Source organism: Mytilus edulis, unplaced genomic scaffold, assembly GCF_963676685.1.
Source record: "Mytilus edulis unplaced genomic scaffold, xbMytEdul2.2 SCAFFOLD_1777, whole genome shotgun sequence".
Lineage (NCBI taxonomy): Eukaryota > Metazoa > Mollusca > Bivalvia > Mytilida > Mytilidae > Mytilus > Mytilus edulis.
Genome location: NW_027267458.1, coordinates 1 through 21,112, shown reverse-complemented (window position 1 = coordinate 21,112; position 21,112 = coordinate 1). Strand labels below are relative to the sequence as shown.

General features: G+C 30.8%; 1 protein-coding gene and 1 long non-coding RNA gene across 2 annotated transcripts; one reads left to right on the top strand and one right to left on the bottom strand.

Annotated features, from left to right (window-relative positions):
- Nucleotides 1-627: 627 nt before the first annotated feature.
- On the top strand, nt 628-3,968 carry LOC139505499 (DENN domain-containing protein 10-like). Its single transcript, XM_071295049.1, has 3 exons — nt 628-649; nt 1,199-1,293; nt 3,453-3,968. Exons 2-3 carry the CDS (start codon nt 1,210-1,212, stop codon nt 3,624-3,626), a joined length of 258 nt encoding a protein of 85 aa, XP_071151150.1. The 5' UTR covers nt 628-649; nt 1,199-1,209; the 3' UTR covers nt 3,627-3,968.
- Nucleotides 3,969-10,913: 6,945 nt separating this feature from the next.
- Nucleotides 10,914-19,932, bottom strand: LOC139505498 (uncharacterized). Its single transcript, XR_011659760.1, has 4 exons — nt 19,737-19,932; nt 16,107-16,182; nt 13,787-13,895; nt 10,914-12,043 (listed from the first exon to the last, which is right to left on the bottom strand). It is a non-coding gene; the product is annotated as an uncharacterized lncRNA (long non-coding RNA).
- Between the last annotated feature and the right edge of the window lie 1,180 nt (nt 19,933-21,112).

The following is a 21,112-nucleotide window of genomic DNA, read 5'->3' as shown; positions in this document are numbered from 1 at the left end:
CTACTAGCAGTTAACTGACATGCCAGCTCCAGACTTCAACTAAACTGACTGAAAGATTATGATTTCATCATATGAACATCAGGCACAATCCTTCCCGTTAGGGGTTTAGTATCATACCATCATAACATATATGAGAAGAACATAACCCGTGTCATGCCAACAACTGTTTTTAGAATAAATGTGTTTAGTTCCGATGCAAAGGATGTATTGAAGTTGATCAGGATTTCAGCTGACGGTCGCCATTTTCGCAATTTGCGAAAAAATAATTATTATGGCGATTAAAATAAGTCATTGGCGAAAGAATTTGGCGAAAGAGATATATATACGATTTATTTTCAGCCATCTTGTTTATTTACATTTTTTCGGGTTTCTCGGGTTTTACCTCATCAGACAATATACTCGGAATTCACCTTGAACTCGTTTAGATTTTGACAGAAAATCAATAATCAGCTGATTGCATTTTGTGATATCTACAACAAAGGACTAAAGGTGTTGATTATATTGTTTGACAAAATGATATGGTTAAATGGCGTCCCTCACATGTCACAAAAGGATCATTTATTAACTACTTTGTGACGCACGTGTTCAAAGCAAGCCTTTGACGTCTCCTCTCCTTCTTTAAATAATAATCCAGAAAAGAAAACTGTTGGTATGATGATTTAAAACTTTATCCTTTGACTTTGCTATAGATAATTGATTTTTTTTAAAGAGTACTTTAAAGTTGTTTGTGTGACACGATATGTTTCAAGCGTAATTATACGTCTCAACTTTTTCATTTACCATGGTCTAGACTAAAAGAAAACTGTCGTTATGAAGAAATCTTTGCAAAAAATTGGGAACAACCCCTCGAAAGGGAGAAACCTTTCAATTTATACCTACACCTTAAATGATGGATCAATTCCTAGTGATAAAAGCTTTTGTTTTCGTTGTAAAAACCACTTCATAGACAAAAAGGGCACCTAATTTTCTTTTGAAGAAACTTTCCCAAAGAACTGTACATCTTTCTTGTATTATATGGTCAAAACATGTCCAAGAATTTTGTTATATTATGGGACTGATATCTTCTTTATTGCTCAGGTGAACCAGATATAAGTTAAGATGACTTTACCCCAGAATTTACATAATCATACCACATCTCCTTATTTTATTACTAAATGTATGATCAGTGGGTCTTGACTTGTCAATTTATATTTTACAGAATCATTTGCAATGGGAAAGCTACACAAAGATACAGCTATGTTTATGGTACAGTGTGCTGAAAAAGAAGATGTTACAGATGAACAACTAATTAAGGTGGGTTTAGAAAAGAACAATGTCTTGCAAAAAATTCCAGTAGGGGAATAACTTGTAAGTGTATGAATCTCTCTGACCACACGTTTCCATGAAACAAAGCGAATGCTGGGATTGAGTTTGGGGGTAATTGCCCCAAACATGCAGGAATTAGGGGGGCATATTAGGACCACATTTATTTTGTGTCAGAAACCTATATTATTTCAAAAATTTGATTACAATCCAAATTCAGACAGTATCAAGCTTGAATATTGTGTCCAAATTTGCCCCAGCTGTTCAGGTTCATGTTACTTAAAATCATAGTTTTTACAAACTCAACCATTCAAGTTTATAACATGGGAAATTGTTTCGACAGCGTTTTAATTTATGGTTGAATGGTACCCATGAAATGAAGAAGAATTTTATCATCTCATTTATAAAGATAAATCAACAGTATCAAAAACAATTAGGAATACTGCAAGCAAAATTATGTTAAGGTAGCCTACTTTTCATGCAATACTATATTTGTTCAGTTTTGCAGATTCAAGTTGGCATTTGTTTGATTGTTAGTTTGTGTAGACAAGGGGATATTTCATTCTTATTCTAACAGGAAAAAAAGATTTATTGGAAGCAACAATCTTATTTAAATACTGTTCTAGCTACACTTATACTGATCTGACAATGCTCCATGTTACTTTCTGTTTTAAAGATCTTTCAGAATCCTTTCATTTTTTCATAATGATACGAACCTTCAAAAATTTGTATGCAAAACTTTCATTGGCTCTTGTAATAATTTCCAGAACAGGAAGAGGAATGTGGTATTTTCAGTTCCTTTTTTTTAAGCTAAGCCTTGACACAGGATCTATAGTTCAATTAGATTGCTGTAGAAATTTCATATGTTATACAACTTAAGGGGGCTCGAGGGTATTAATCGGTTTATTTTTTAATATGATTTTGCTATTTTTTTCTATTAATGAACTTTATCATATACTCTATAGGAAAAAAAGTAAAAAAATGGGGTCAAAGTTCATTTAAGCTCACAATCTGACTGCGCAAGAAGCATGCATTTTTGTTAAGGTACTTTTTTCTGTTGAACTAATAGAAGAAATAAAAAAAGAACTAAATTACCAAAAATGCTTAAATTAAAGAGTTGTTTAGTGTTAGTAAAGGTTATTTGAAAAAAGCATAAAAAATATAGGTGACTGATGAGTTAAAAAAAAAACCCCAATTTTAATGCCAAAAAATGGCATTTTTGGATCAAAGGGAGATAATTTAGAGCTTTTCAATGATACAAACATTTTAATAGTCATCTGGGACCAAAACTTGATTTTTGTTCCATATCATTAAGTAACGACTAATAGTATAATAAATAAAATTTGTAATGAAAAAAAAAAATGTTTAAAATTTTGCTGAAATTTTTGAACCCTCGAGCCACCACAAGAAGAAATATGGAGCAAAGATAAGTGAAGTCTTAGAAAATGAGAAAAATATTAAAAGAATTGAATGAAAGGTAAATAAACAAAATTAATAATTGTCAAGAATGGAAATGATAACCAGTAGCATAAAATTCTGAATACAAAAAGAATGCAAGCAAAAAGTAAAATCACAAAAATACAGAACTGAGAGGAAAATCTAATTGGAAAGTCCATAATCACATGGCAAAATCAAATAACAAAACACATCAGAAACGAATGGACAAGAACTGTCATATTCCTGACTTGGTACAGGCATTTTCAAATGTAGAAAATGGTGGATTAAACCTGGTTGTATAGTGCTAAACCTCTCCCTTTGATGACAGTCTCATCAAATTCTGTTATATTTACAATGATGCGTTAACTAAACAGACAATAATAAATAAAATATTCAAAATATGGGTACAGCAGTCATCATCGTGTAACAATTTTAAAAGGAACAATTTAACAGAACACAAAAACATCTATCTACAAAAGTAACCATGTATATTAGTTTAATGGATACTCTTACCTCCCCTTGCTAAGATAAACTTTGGTAGAACATGTCGAAATGATCAATTTCATGGTTTTATGTTTTCTTTAACCTTAATATTTGTAATCAAAGTACTTACCATTATATTAGATTGACAGAGGATTAATATTGTCAGCAATTTTTGTTATTTCTTTCAAATAAAGGTGTATATTTCCAGATTTTCCATTTTTTTATTTCAGGAAATAGCTTCCAAAACCAGAGAATTAATCAACAACTTAAAATCCTTATCAGTGACAGGGGAAGATAATAAACAATACATAACAATAGAAGTATTAAGAGAAAGAAAGATGACTCCAGCCACGGAAAATTTTCTTTTCAGTTTAGCAGCTTGTGAAGGACTGGTGCAAATGTGAATAGCTTTTGGTAACAAAATACCCAAATGGTGTCAAAATTATTAAAATACTAAATGTATAAACACTCTTCCATGTGTATACAAATGTAGTGTATATTGTTCCAACTACCAGGTATACAAGTATTTTACTTTTTAAAAGATTGTTATAATGAATGGAATGTTATGTATGATTGATTCTAAATTAAAGTTAGAATTTTGAAATATGTTTCCTTATATTCCAATACTGATTTAAGGTTTTTTATCGTAAAAAGTATTTTTTGCGACATTATAATGATATTTATTGGAAAAGATGTATATTTCCACTGATTTTATCATTAGCTAATTGGAAATAAGTATATGGACTCCAATTTTTAAAATTGTCATTTGACTTTATTATGTTGGAAGATTATTAATTTGTACTAATTTTTAAATGAAAAAAAAATCACCTATGAATTGTTTTTTGAATAAGATAAATATACAGCAAAAATGCAGTGTTTTTCTTCGAAAAATCATGTAATCTAATTAATATGATTTTTTTTTTCAAGAACTGTTACACAGTTTAAAAGCAAAGTTATATGAAGAAGATATCCAAATATCTTTGCAAAATATTTTATCTTTTGAAACTACAAGATTGGATATATCTGTGCAGAAGATAAAAAATTAAAAAGAAAAGAAAATTTAAGTAAATTTTTACACAATTTATCTCTGAAAGTATCACATACAGGTATTTTTATTACAATTAAGAACAAAAAAAAAAAATGAAAATATAGCTTCTTTACAAGTTGAGACCATTGGCCTATAGAATCAAAACGTTATTGTATGCAAGATACTTTAATAACATTGTATTGCATTATCTGTAGATAAAATTATTTAACCACCTCAATTTATGTATGTTATTGTTATAAAAATTATTACTAATATAAATTGTTAAAAGTAAATATGTAAAAAAAAATATCATTATTTATATATGTTATTTATGCATGTGTCTTTTATGAAAAATTAAAATTATGCATCATAAAATATTAAATTAAAATTGCACGTTTTAAATTAATTTTGAGTTATTTAATTTTATTTATTCCTTCAAATATCTACAAATATTTTAATTTTATTAAAGAGTATAAATGTGGAACATATGTCATTAAGCAATCTTAAATAATTGAACAATTTGTTTGTTTCCACTTGACGGAGTCAAATAGCTAGACATAGGTAGCTGTTTCCGGCATCAGCGGTGGTGGCAGTGTCAACACATTGTATTAGTTTGTGATAATGTCTAGTTTATGGTGAACCACTTGTATAATGTTGGCACATTTTATTTCAGTGTAGTTTATTTGGCCCTGCCCCCTCAGTCGTGGTCTATTGTCTTAGAAACTTTTGCTTAGTTTACATGTGTTAGTTGATTAGGTCAGTTTTCAGGGAACTACTAGTGGTAGGTCAATGATATTTGGTATGTAGTTGGAAAAGCATTGACATATCTCATTTTAATGGAGAATATTTGGCCCTGGTCTCTATTGACTAATACATTAGCTTAATTTACATGTATTATGTATTAGTTTGTGACTAGGTCAGTTCAAGGGGAACCATTAGTGGTAGGCCAATGTTAATTGGTAAGCAATTGTATAATAAATCTCATTTCCATGGAGAATATTTGGCCCTGGCTTCTCAGTCACGGTCAATTGACATATACTTTAGCTTAGTTAATATGTATTAGTTTGTGATTAGATCAGTTTAAGGTGAACCCATGTGAAGCCATGTACCGTCAGTCATGGTTCATTGACTTTGAATATTTGCAATATAAAGTTTTCAACAATTGCATTATCAAAATAACAGAAAGGCGACATATCTGTGTCAACGGTTTGATTAAATACTCTTCATCTTGATCATGTCATCTCTTTTACACAAAACTTTCCTACTAACCATAGAGAAACAAAAGATAATCACTGACCTAAACTATGTTGTTTTTGTGCTAGGTACTTACCCAGGTTGGTCAAACATCAATTAAAATGAAATTTCATTTTTATTTCAAGAACCATATAATTCATATTATTTGTTCATAAGTCAATGAGACAGCAACCCAATAAAACAAAAACATCAAGATGTCAACTTACGGTCTATAACAAATAAGGGGTATTTATAACTGTAAATTCAGAAATTATTGCATGCATTTATCATTGCTATTTAGAGGAATGGACCAAAATGAAAGATCAATTATTGCGATTTAGGGAAATCAAAGCTGCCTACATATGTATCATGTATCGGAATAAAATTGAGAATGGAAATGGGGAATGTGTCAAAGAGACAACAACCAGACCTAAGAATAGACAACAGCTGAAGGTCACTAATTGGTCTTCAATACAGTGAGAAACTTCTGCACCTAGAGGTGTGCTTCAGTTGGCCCCTAAACAAAAATGTACAAGTATACAATAATGAATGCATGTTTTAATATTTCGATACTCATTCAGTCAAATTATTCACATAAATAAAAATACTGCATTTTCAGTAAATATGTCTAGCTCTATGTCATTCTGAAATTTTGGAGAAATGAATAAAGACTGTAAAATCCACTGAAGCCTGTTGATAACAGACATCACTTACAAGGTTCAAGAAGCATGACCATGTGACAGGATTAATAATGTTTTTTTTTTATTCATCTAAGCTGGATTTATGCGAACACTCAAGATTTGGAGATTCTAAGTTTGAATACAGGTCATGAAAATAAAAATGTGATTCTTTGACTTGCAAAAACCTTATACACCATTTTAATCAACAACTGCCAATCTTGATATGTTATTTGTCCGTAGATTAAGAACTTCTTTATTTTAGAAAAACATGAGTTCATAGTTCTTTTGTAAATCAAAGTTTAAATTAAATTACCATTTACTAATTTATTTTAAATTGCTATAATGTCCATTCTTTATTTATGCAAATGAGATTATTCATATAATAACAGTATGATGGACAGCTGCCACTTTTGTTTTGGCGAATCTATATTGTAGAAGGGTGAAAACCTGGATGCTTCATACTTTGTAAACAGATGCCTTATGTTGCGAAGTTTTTGTCTTTCACAATGTCCATTGTCCTTGACCTCATTTTCATGGTTCAGTGAATACTTGATAAAAAGGTTAAGTTTTTTTGTAATGTTAATTTTTCTCTTATTATGAGTAATAGGATAACTATATTTGTTATGTGTATACTTTGCAAGTTTCTCATGCTCATCAGACAATTTTACTTAATCATGACGTCATTTCATGGATCATTGAACAAGGTTTAGTTTTGGTGGTCAAGTTCATATCTATAAAACTATAAGCAATAGGTGTAGTATATTGGGTTTATCATTATGGAAGTATTATAAGGTGTACATGTCCAATTGGCAAGTATCATCTGACCATGACCTCATTTTCATGGTTCATTGGTTATTGTTCAGGTTTGGTTTGCACTCCATTAGTCTGTCTGTCTGTCTCTGAGTGTCTGTCTGTGTATGTCTGTATCTGTCTGTCTGTGTCTTTCTCTTTCTTTGTCTCGGTGTCTGTCTCTTTGTGCTTATCTGTCTCTGTCTGTCCATCTCTGTGTTTGTCTGTCGCTGTCTGTAAGTCTTTGTTTGTCTGTTTTTTGTCTGTCTCTCTGTGTCTGTCTGGGTTTGTCTGTCTGTGTCTGACTTTCTGTTTCTGTCTCTCTGTGTCTATCTGTATGTCTGTGTTTCTCTGTCTGTGTTTCTGTGTCTTGGTGTCTATCGGTGTCTGTGTCCGTCTGTCTCTGTCTGTCTGTCTGTCTCAGTCTGTCTGGGTCTATCTCTGTGTGTCTGTATGTCTCTGTCTGTATGTATGTTTCTGTATGTTTCTGTTTGTATGTTTCTGTCTGTCTCTGTCTGTCTGTGTTTGTCTGTCTCTCTGTGTCTGTCTATGTCTGAATTTCTGTCTGTCTGTGTCTGTCCTGAAAATCATTTTTTTATTCTTTTTCTTTATGCCTGAAGATATTGATATGATATTTGGAGTAAGGGTTTATCATGACAAGTTACCTTCAATTTGATTTTTTCCTGTGTGATGATTTTGCGTTGAGTTATGGTCCTTGGACTTAGACAATTCCCTCACATAATCATTTATCACACTTTATCATGCTTGAAGATATTGATTTGAAAATGGGTCTATAGTTTCATCAAGACAAGTAACAAATCAGTTCAAATTTTGTTCCGGTCTGATGATTTGTGCAGAGTTATGGTCCTTAGACTTTTAAAAATTACTTAAATAATCAGATTTCAACACTTTTAATCGTCATGCTTGAATATTTGACTTGATATTTGTTATAATGTTTACAACATGACAAGTTATAGATCAAGTTAATGACATGTCAGTCCCTCAGGTTTTTGTGTTTTTTACCTTGACCTCATTTTCACTGGTTCATTGCTCAGTGTTAAGTTTTAGTGTGTTTTGGTCTGTTTTTCTGAAACTATAAGCAACAGGTCAACTATATTTGTTGCACAGAAGGATGCTAATCTAAATATTTCTGCCTGGTATGGTTCATCTCAGTTTGACTTCATTTTCATGGTTTATTGGTCAATGTTTAGTTTTCTTGGTTAAGTTTGTTTCTAAGAAACTATAAGCAATTAGGTCAACTATATTTATATATTGAATTATTGTTATGTGTGCATGTATTTCTAGTTTGGTTTATATGACCTCTCCTTCGTCTGTTATCTTCTCTTTGGTCGGTTTGTTGTCTCTTTGACATAGTCCCCATTTTTATTCTCAATTTTATTAATTTACCACAGTTATATCTATCAGATACAGGTTTTGATTAACTGTGACAAAGGGTCAACTGAGCTTTTTTAATCAATTGGCGTCCGTCGTCTGTCATCGTCTGTTAACTTTTACAAAATTCTTCTTATCAGAAATTTCTGGGTTCTGGTCCAAATCAAACCAAACTTGGCCACAATCATCACTGGGGTATCCTGTCAAAAGGACTGTGTCCCATGACCGTCTCTTCCAACCAAGACATGGCTAAAAATCAGTAGAACATGCAAGTTTTGTCTTTTGTTCTGAAAACCGTTAAAAAAAAGAGAAATCTGATGATGTCGAAATGTTCTGAGCTCAACCAATAATCCGTATATGTCAAAACTGTTGGACGGAGTTATTGCCCTCCGAGGAAAAATTTTAGTACTCCATATCATTTTTGTCTATTATCTTGAAAACTATAAAAAAAAAAAAAAAGAAAAAAAAAAAAGAATTAAACTTTCAATTGCAAAATTGATCAGAAAGACAAGTTCTACAAATATAAATTTGATGGCTGAAATCGTCAATTGACTCCTTACATGAGTTATTGACATTGATTACGATTTGTACATTTTTAGCGTTTTTATCTTGAAAATTATAATAGATTGAAAGCCGGAAATTTGGAGAAACAAAATTGATTATGAAGACAAGATCTACAATTCAGAAAATATGACAAGAATCGTCCTACGACTTCTCATTTTTATTATTGCTCATTAATGACGATTTTACCAATAACCTCATATGATAAAAATATAATAGATAGATAGTAACTTAAATGATAAAAAAAATTCGCAAGGGTTCCGCGGAACCCAGTGTCTCGCCTACTTTTGCTGTTGTCTATGGGGGGAAATTTTCCTCTAGATACTATTTTTTTGATTGTAAAAAGCTTCTGTCCAAGTTTGGTAAAAATCCAGAACGGTTTAGGAATCTAATAGATATTTAAAAACTTTAACTGCAGACTGCATATAATGTTAACTGAAAGAAAAACTAAGTCCATTTATAAGAAATATACGGATACACAAAATTTCCTTGTAGATACTAGCTTTTGATAATACACGAGCTTCTGTCCAAGTTTGGTACAAATCCAAGATAGTTTTGGAAAGTTTATATTGAATTTTTAAAACTTTAACCACAGAGTGAATGTAATGTTAGATAACTGGCAAAATAAAAGTAAGTCCATAAATAGGTAAAATACGGACAAACAGTATTTCTTTTACAAAATTTACATCTGGATACTATCTTTTGATCATAAACAAGCTTCTGTTCGAGCTTGGTAGAAAAACAGGGTAGTTTAAGAAAGTTATTAAAATTAAAAAAAAAAAAAATAACCACAGAGTGAATGTTATGTTCACTGGCAGAAAAAAACTAAGTCCATGTATAAGTAAAATAGTAAAAAGGATTTTTTTTTACAAAATTTACTTCTGTTTATTATGCTATCATCATAAACAATCTTCAGTCCAAGTTTGGTAGATATCCAGGAAATTTATTAAAATTTAAAACACTTTAACCATAGAGTGAAATTCAATATTTGTGGACGACCCCGACGCTTTTGCGTCGCATGCTCGACTAGAAATTATAAGCAAGACAAGATCTACTAACAAGTTAAAATTAGCCGATATTGTTAGAAGACCGTTACTCTTTACAGGAACGATTGCTATTAGACTAGGATATTTTTCACTCTCTTTTATGTTATGAGCCAGAAAATAGAGAGAAACTAAACAGGCTGAACTATCAGCAATAAAAGATAAAAAAAAAAAAAAAAAAAAAGATTGATTGATGTCATGAATTTTATTCTCGTTTACAATATTTAATAGTATCCATTTTTGAAAATGCATATATTCCAAGGTGAGCCACATTTACAGGCTGCTTAGATCCTCTAGTTTAGTTATACAAGTATCCCATCCACGTCTGCGGATTTCATACGGTTGCATATATGTAGATGTTTTACCCAAATTAAACACAATTTAATAATTTAGTGCTAATATAAATCTTGCACCTTATACAAAATATTCGGATCTCGAGTGGCAGTTCAATTTCCCAGTCCGTCGTCACTTTCGTTCTTCCTTTAAAAAAAAACCCCCTTTTTTTATTGTTTATTTATTATCCATCTGAATAATTTTTTGATTGACTTCATAATTATTTCTTTCCTATTAAAATATGTCAACAGCTATATCAAAGGTACCAGGCATATAATTTGATACGTCAGACGCGCGTTTCGCCTATCAAAATAGCTATAAAGCCAAAAAAGTAAAAAGTTGAAAAGCACTGTGGACCCAAAATAATAATTCCAAACAGTTGTGCCAAATACGACTAAAGTAATTTGTGTCTGGGATAAGAATAGTTAGTATTTCGAATAATTCTTACATTTGGAAATATATAAAAATGACCATATAATTGATATTCTTCTAGTATTTTTTAAACTTTGACAACAGATGAATTACAAAAGGAGGGCGAAATATACTAGATGGACATTCAAACTCATAGATTGAAAATAAACTGACATTGCCATGGACACGATGGTTTGAAAAAAAATGACAAACAATAGTACACAAGATTCAAAATTTAATATTTAAAATACATGAATTATCAATTATTCATGTATGTATCACAATACTTGTTGTTTTGTCAGTTACACTACAAAAAAATACAAACAAAAAGTACACAAGACAAAACATAGAAAACTAAAGACTAAGAAACACAAACCCAACTTAACACTAGTGGTGATCTCATGTGCTCCGAAAGGGTAGGCATACCCTGTTCCAGATATAACACCAGTCGTACAATATATCCTAATAAATCCTTTGGTACAGTGAATAAGTATACATCTGCACACTGTATTGTTACACAAAATAACATATTGCAATTATGCAAATTTAAATTTAATTTGATGTACCTTTATATTTGCATATGCAATTGTTTTTCTTTTTCTCCTTAACAATACTCCAATCTGTCTGAAAATTTCTTAACTTTACGAGCAATAAACGAAACGTAAAACTGAAGCGATGATTTAGGGTTAACCAAAACTTTCCAAGATACAAAAATATTAACAATAAAATTGAATTTAATCTAAGAATAAACTCGTTATAGATGCATAGCTTAAACGTTTGTACGCAAGACGCGTAGTTCGTCCACAAATGGCTTGCCATTGACGCTCGAATATATAAAATTTAGAAGGAAAAATTAAGGTTGAAAGTTGAAGACAAATCTACAATATATGTTTCAGGTCATGTAACGGTTGGCAAAATACAATGAAATAATATATATCTGTCTACGACATAAGATACAATACAAACACATATAAAGTAATATATTTTTTGAAAAGATATTAACATGTTTTATAAAATATATTAACAAAAGAGACATCTGCAGTTTTGTATTGTCTCACAAAAAGATCGTCTGGTGCTTTGTTTTCTGCAAATGAACCAATTAGTAGAAATCCAATGTCACAGTCTGACTGACTAGTGAAGGTCTACGGCTTGAGTAAGGCGGTGGACATTCCGCTTCAGCATATATTTCTTCGTCAGGGTAAATATGATAAATCATGTTTTCATTATTCAAGTTGCAATCAAATGTCACAGTCTTTCTGACAACTGTAGGTCTACGGCTTGAGTAAGTCATATTTTCATTATTCAAGTTGCCATTGTTTGCAATTGTTTCAAGATTTGAATTTTTTCTGTTGCTAAAATATAAAATATTATCAGATTATTACATGGCATTTTTCATATCGCATATATTATCAGCCCTAGGTTCAATATCAGCCCAAGAGCCGCATTGCTCGAGGGCTGATATTGACTGAGGACTGATAATACATGCGATATGAAAAAATTCCATGTTATGATCTTTTTATTATATGCTTCAAATATGGAGAAAAAATAACAGCTTCATATAATTGATCCTTTTACGTGGTTCCCAAATAGAAGTTCAAAGAGTGAAAGTTCACGGGCGTTGATCCCCAAATTAAGTACATTCGATATCAAATCTTTCTATCATATGCCTCAACAGAGAAGAAAACATTTTAATATGGACGAATCGACAAAAAAATAATTCAACAATATACCGAATGAACACTGTTTGTAAAAGTCAACTTTTTTTTAAAGTAATTTTCTAAATAATGTTTGAAACTGTTCAAATGCATTTTTTAATAATTTGTTTGTTTTTGTGGGTTTTTTTTTATATTATTTTACACAGTATACTTTCCAGTATCCAAATAATTGTTTTGAACACTACTTTGTAATGTTTTTCACTGAACACGTAGCATTGAGGTGTATTTTCCGGAATTTGCCGAGTATCACCGGAAAGTCATGCGATAACGTTACGGAAAGGCATGTGATAACACTCTAGGCATGAGATAATATCAGATTATTACGGCTCTTAGGCTGATATTGACCGAGGGCTGATATTGACCGAGGGCTAATAATACATGCGATATGAAAAATGACATGTTATTATCTTTTTATCATATGCTTCAACATTTGAGAGAAAAAAAGATTCTTATATTGATCCTTTAACGTAGCTACCAAATAGATGTTCAAAGAGTAAAAAGTTCACAAACGTCGAACCCCAATTTTAGTACGTTCGATATGAAATGTTTCTATCATATGACTCAACAGAGAAGAAATACATTTTAATATGGACGAATCGACAAAAGAAATAATTCAGCAATATACATAATGAACACTGTTTGGAAAAGTCAACTTTTTTTTTCATTTTTTTTTATTTTCTTTTATTATTTTACACAATAAACTTTCCAGTATCCAAATAATGGTTTTGTACACTACTTTTTAATGTTTTTTTTTCACTGAAAACGTAGCATTGAGGTTAATTTTCCGAACTTTGCCGAGTATCACCGGAATGCCATGCGATAACGTTACGTAAAGGCATGTGATAACAGTCGAAGCATGTGATAAACTTTTGATATCAGCCCTCTAAGCACCAAGTCGAAAAATATGGAATTTACGTTAATTTAATGCTATTATCATACAGTTAAAATCTTATGTAATTTAGTCTAAGTATATGATAATCTGTATTAATGCCTGAACGAAAAGTAGATTTCATTGTCAAAAAAACAGGCCATATTTATGCAACAGAAGTATACAACTTTCCAATAAAGAGCTAGAAAATTACATTTTACCATTTCTGCTATATTTTGTAGCCAGAAAACGGTCGTACTGGGTTACTCCCATGTTCGTGCTTTGAAAACGTACAAAGGTATTCTTACTTTTAGGCCCTGAATTTTAAATTTCTGTCTATAAATCTCTTCTCCGGCATAATATAAAAATTAGATATTTCTGCGACATTTCCCCCTTACTTTCAACTTCAGTAATCTTAAGTGACAATTCTTATTTCCACATTTTTTAGCAAAAGTTAACATTGTTATTTCAAAACACCAAATACGTAGCTTATGTTTATGGTTCTGTTGTACCTTTTTCGTTTCCTCTTCAGGTGTAATATCACAGGTACAAAGATGGATAACAGGCATAAACTCACAGAAAAGGTTACCACGGAAATAACAGATATATTTGCGCTGCTTCCTTAAATGAAACTTAAGACAGTCAAATAAGGTTAATATAATTACAAAATGATTACATGTATGAACGTATTTGAATAATGCTTTTTTTCCTTTTTAATCAGATGTAACATACTTTTGCAATACATATCGATAATTAATGCTATATCAAAAAAAGATCTTCCTCGTATGGTTGTCGCCTGTTTCTTGTAACACGAAGAGATGTTTCTCATAACACACTGAACGAAGTGTGATACGAAAAAGTCATACGAAAACGTCGTTATTTGATTGGTGATCATTGTATTATCATGCATCATTCAAGAGACAGTATTATGATATTTGCATAAGCTGTTCGTTAGGTCATTGATAACTCCAAAAGGTTGATGCGATGTACATTTGGTTCATGGCAACGGACATAAGTGAATTTTAGATAATATATAAAACGCTCCAACTTTTCACCCGAAAATCTTATTTTTGTCAAATTTCATAACATTCTGAAGCGTACAAAAAGTTTTTCAAATAATTTATGTTTAAAGTTTTTTGACTATTGACTACGTAATAAGACAAATGACGCCTCTGGTGTGTACAAAAATGAAGACTTATAAAAGATACCACAAAAATGAAACAATGACCGTCTTTTCTTTCAGAGCTCTTAAGCTCTTTGATTTTTTTACACCCAAATCTTCTATACAAGTCATCTTTATTATACAATAGTTGAACACAGTGTATATAAAGTGCGAATCCAGTTAGGTCATTTTCAATGCCGTATGCGATTATGTCTATTGTCGAATAAAGGACGATGGGGAAAATGCGTTGTTTTTTGTTGTTGAAAATACAAAATAAATGATTTGAAAGTATTTTTAACACAATTTCATTGTAACTTTTCAATGTATAATATCAGGATTAAAGTCCAAAAAATTGTAATTAAAGCAGCAGAATCAATAATATTGATAACTGAATGCGATTCATTTAAACTGTAGATGCGATGAATTATCGATCACTGTTAATGCGATCATTTCTGATGTGGAGTTTTTGGAGTGAATTGTCATTGTTGAAAACTCGAAACTAAAAATAGTCTTATGATGACTTTAATATAAATGAAAAAAATCTGGAGGCCTGTGAGATGACTTAATTTGTTTAAAATTGGTATGGACGAACATTGTTGATTGTAATGCAGTACAAGCTAATGTTTATTTGTCACATAAATATGTTTCAATGTCATTTTTGTTCAATTTCTGTATTGTACCTTTGATATTCGTTCACTTAGATACATGAAATTAACTGAAACTCGTAAATCAATATATTTTCTTAAAAATCACCATTAGCTTGTACTGCATTACATGTAGCAGTATTCATTCATACCAATTTTAAACAAATTAAGTCATCTCGCAGGCCTCCAGATTTTTTTGGAAAATTTAGTGTTCACCTCAAAAACCTGTTTGGCCACAACATTAAAATTTCAAGTTTGTTTACAATTTCCACAGTGTGTATATGTTAAGGATGTTTAAATGAACTTATTTTCCCATAGTTTAGGACTTTATTCATTTTAGGTTGAAAAATGCAGGCAAAATTAACATGTTTCTGTAATGTCCTATATTTTTACTTTAATGAACCCTTAATGTTTAAAAGTACATTTTTTCTGCAAATGTAACTTAACTGTTGCTTCTGAATCTCTTGCACACTCATGAATTTATAAAAACGGTTATTTCAACTTTGTACCTGTTTGACTTTATAACTATTTTGGTACCTTTGAAAGCTGTTATTTCGTATTTTGTAAAAACAAATCATGAATTTGTCGTCTGTTTTTTTATCATTCTACATGAGAAACTCATAGCGGATACAATGAAAATATTATTTCAGGATTCATATAATTATATACACTGATAACATATCTTGTTATTCATCACAAAACGTTCCTCTATCGTAATAATTAAACATTTAAAAACAATTTTCAAAGGTACTTTTAGTATGAGGTCTTTTAGTCTGCAGGTATGCTTGTATGTATGTATATAGTTCTTAAGAATATGCCACAAAGTTCTTTCTAAATCAACTTTTTCGATGCATCGCAGTTTGTTGGTGCTCCAGATTTTACATATTTTAATGTTAAAGCATCAAAATAAGACGATGCTGTTACATGAATACCTATTATACATAATCATATACTAGAAGTGTAATGTAAGGTTGTATATTTTTTTTTCAAATCGTCTTACTAAAATAAATTTGTATTCTTACAAACCTGAAGATCTATGGGTGGTCCTTTGATTAAAAGGCTTCCATGTACTTGAAGTTGGCATACATTCTTCGTATGGTTTCTATGAATCAAAAGAGGGTCTTCAAAACAGTTAAAGTAATCAATGTTAATTATATTGCAACAATGGTCTCTCTCTTTGAATACAAACAAAACTAAATCCATGATTTTTAGTCAGACAAAAAATAATAGTGAAACATCACATATTTACTATAAGAATACAGCCATAGAGAGTGTAACAGAATATTCATTTTTGGGAATGTTGATAAAATGTAATGGAAATTTATCACAAAGTACGATAGAGCTGACAAAAAAGGCAAAAAAGTATTTTTTGCAATAAAATCCTATACTAAATCATTGAATAATTTACCTATAAAGTAGAAAATAATCTTTTTGATTCTTTAGTTAAACCAATTATGACCTATAATTCAAAAGTAACATATTTGGATACATATATTTCTTTTCATAGAGCCAAACACAGAGCCGTATCTCAGGAAAACAAATTAATCAACTTGATTTTATAGACAAAACCCCTATTGAAAATATGCATCTTAAATTTTGTAAATCTACTCTAGGAATAAGAAACTAGAGGCTCTAAAGAGCCTGTGTTGCTCACCTTGGTCTATGTGCATATTAAACAAAGAACACAGATGGATTCATGACAAAATTGTGTTTTGGTGTTGGTGATGTGTTTGTAGATCTTAATTTATTGAACAAACTTGCTGCTTACAATTATCTCTATCTATGATGAAATTGGCCCAGAAGTGACAGTTTTTTTATGAAAATTGTTAAAAATTGACTATAAAGGACAACAACTCATTAAGGGATCATTTGACCACTTTGGTCAAGTTGACTTATTAGCAGATTTTCTCTAAATGCTTTGGTTTCAGAGATATGAGCCAAAAACTGAATTTCACCCTATGTAATATTTTTAGCCATGTCAGCCATCTTGGTTCACGGGCGGGGTCATCGGATACATTTTAAAACTAGATAACCTAATGATGATTGTGGACAAGTTTGGTTAAACTTGTCTTAGTAGCTTCAGAGGATAAAATTTTTGTAAAAGATAAGAAAAATTTACAAAAGTTTGTTAATAATTTACTATAAAGGGCAATTACTCCTAAAGGGGTCAACTTACCATTTTGGTCATGTTGACTTATTTGTAGATATTACTTTGCTGAACATAATTGCTGTTTACAGTTTATCTCTATCTATAATAATATTCAAGATAATAACCAAAAAAGGCAAAATTTCCTTAAAATTACAAATTTAGGGGCAGCAACCCAACAACCGGTTCACCGATTAATCTGAAAATTTCAGGACAGATAGATCTTTACCTGGTTAACAATTAACCTCTTTGTGATTTTCTCTTAATGCTTTGGTTTCAGAGATATTAGCCAAAATCTACATTTTACCCCTATGTTCTATTTTTAGCCATGACGGCCATCTTGTTGGTTGGCCGGGTCACCGGACACATTTTAAAAACTAAATACCCTAATGGTGATTGTGCCATGTTTGGTTTAATTTGGCCCAGTAGTTCCAGAGGAGAAGATTTTTGTATAGATTATGAAAATTTAAGAAAAAAATGGTAAAATTGACTATAAAGGGACATAACTCCTTAAGGGTCAACTGACCATTTCGGTTATGTTGACATTTTTGTAGATCTTAACTTTGCTGAACATTATTGCTGTTTACAGTTTATCTCTATCTATAATAATATTCAAGAAAATAACCAAAAATAGTAAAATTTCCTTAAAATAACCAATTCAGGGGCAGCATCCCAACAACGGGTTGTCTGTTTCATCTTAAAACTTCAGTAACAGATAGATTTTGACTTGTTAAACAATTTTACTCTGTCAGATTTGCTTTAAATGCTTTGGTCTCAGAGTTATAAGCCAAAATCTACATTTTACCCCTATGTTCTATTTTTAGCCATGGCGGCCATCTTGTTGGTTGGATGGGTCACCGGACATATTTTTTGAACTAGATACCCCAATGATGATTGTAGCCAAGTGTGGTTTAAATTTGGCCCAGAAGTTTCAGAGGAGAAGATTTTTGTAAAAGTTAACAGACGACGCCGGACGACGGACGACGGACGACAGACGACAGAACGCCAAGTGACCTAAATATGCATCTTATTTAGGAGCCAGAGTTAAAATAGGGAGATTGCCTATAGAATGTTTTATCAAAACACAAACCCTTTTATATTTGCTAGACTTTATAATAATAATATTAATCCATTGATAAAGGAAGCTTTCTCTAGCACAGTCTCTAGATTTGACAGGAACTTATTCATGGTATACATATGCAAAAACTATTGTTGAAGAGACTAATGTTGACCCTAATATTCTTTCTACTTGGAAGGACATAAAAGATGTAAATAAAAAAAAAAAAAAAAAATATAAAGTTATAAATGAAAATAGATATAAAGATTTAATTAAACTAAATTTGAAAACATTGATGATAAAAGTAAATTTTATCTATATAAAAAACTTAAAAAAGATTACAAACTAGAATCTTATCTAAATACATCTAATTTTTAAATAAGGAGATTAATCACTAAATTTAGAATAAGTGATTACTCCCTCTTGATTGAAAAGGGGAGATATTTTAAAACCCCAAGAGAGGAACGACTTTGCCATAAATGTAAAATACTACAGGATGAGAAACATTTTTTACTCTATTGTAATTATAATAAAACTTTAAAAAATGACTTTTTTCAATACAATGTATGTACTGAAAATAATAACTTTAATAATTTAACTGAAGATGTAAAAAATCATTATTTACTAAATAATCAACATCTCTACAAACAAATAAGTTATAAGGATTCTTGAAAAAGTCTTTATAACTGAGGGTAGGGGACTCTTAACAGCTTGTTTATTGTTATAAATTTTGATGCTGTTTTTATTGTGTATGTTTGATATGTATGTATATATGTTTATTGTGTTAATATATAGAGAATAATACATGAAATATATGATAAAGCGTATAAAACATGGCAAAATCCGTATCATATGTCGTATCATCCCGAGGCACCAATATCAGCCCAAGGGCCTTTAACTAGGCCCGAGGGATGATATTGGTCGAGGGTGATACGGCATGTGATACGGATTTTGCCATGTTCTTAAGCAAAAAAAACCCAAAACTGACTTTATGTAAAAAAAAAAAAAAAAAAAGTAGGGGTGGGATAAAGGGTATGCGATAAAGGGTGCGCGATATGGATTAAACAGCAGGCTATTTATCAATATGCAAAACTACTGTATTTAATAATAAACATATGATAATGTTGGTCACAAACTGTAATGTTTATACGACAATAAAATATTTGATTTGATTTGATTTTTAAAATGATTTTGCTCTTTATTTTAATTTTGAATAACATTCCTTTCGAGATTTATCATTAAAATCTAAATAATGACCAAAATATTTTTAGTTCTATATGCCTTTTACAAAACATTTGTTTGTAAAGTGAAATAACATTTACTACTGGATCAATGATGTTCAGCCTAACTTTACAGAAAATATTTGGATAATGTGTATACTTTCAGGAATAATTAAATGATCACACGTATCAAATTCAAGCTTTTAAAGAGGGTTGAGATCGTAATTGCTTACCAAAACATTGCAAGTCAATGTTGATACTTCACAAGTAACACAGGTTCCATCGTAAATAACAATGGAAACATTGTCCCCAAAATGTTCTCTATCATATGCGATTGATATTATATACCCACTGCGAGTTCAGTCGTCGGTCTATTTCTTGGTTGCCTAGGGAATTGACAGGAAATGCTATGTGCACTGTTATATTCTCCCGCCAAATGTTGGAAGTTTCGTTTTGTACAATGCCATTAACAGTTATCTATATCAGAAAATAGACAAAAAAATCGGTACAACACATAATGATTAACAGTCGATATCTTTTTTTCAAGTTTGTTTTTACTACTAGTTTATGCGGTATACTATTTTCCTGCAGGAAGAGAGACGATATGAAATGATTTTGAAAAATTGAATGTAAAAAGTAAAGAATTATACCAGTTAAGGTGGTATGGGAGTCTAAAATAAAAATGATAGAATTTGTTCATACTTTGCCAAAACGTTGTATCTATTGATACATGTTGAAAAATATAATAAAAATGATAGGTCACCGCGCATTTTCTCAAGCTACAGGACGGGACAAAATGACACATTTTGTATGGATTATACAGGAAAAAACACCATTTTGTGATTAGAAACTAAACAAAATGATAGAATTGTTAAATACTTCAGGAAAAGATAGCATTCAGACACTGCTTTGAGAATATCAAAAGAAAAGATAGGTCACCGTACGTTTTTCCAGCTAAAATACAAATAGGAAAATTCCATACAGAATCCTTCAGAAAATGCACTTTTTTAGAGTTACCTCCCCTTAAAATACCATTAAAAAAAAAACAAAAAAAACAACCAAAAATAATTAACATTTGCAAAAATATCAATATTTAGAAGTTATATTCTTGTAAATTGGTACTTTTAAATGAAAATGTACATTAAACATCTGCATTCCTGCATCAAATTTTGCTAACTTAATGGAAAATCTGGACCTTTGATTCTCTGTTTTTTACAATCCAAGATGGAGGAAGACACCCATACCACCTTAAAGCTTATATTGCATTACATGCATTGTAGTGAAAAAGGCGAATTCAGAAGAATAAGTATTTTTTTTAATAACTGAATGAACCCCGAGATTCATTGACTCATATGAGTTATATTTAAAATAAATAACATTTTCTTACATTTGAGATGTCAAATGTGCTTTTGGAAATATTGTGTGCATGTAAACTATTGGAAACAAGCGGTAGAAGACTTAGCTTGGTAATTTGTTTCAATTTTTCGAAGTAAACACACAAAATTAACATAAAACACTAAATATGTCATTATACGTATCAATATTTCTATATCTTTTCTTATCAAAATGTTTTAAAAATGTATGACCACTGCTGGTTGACGTTCGTCCC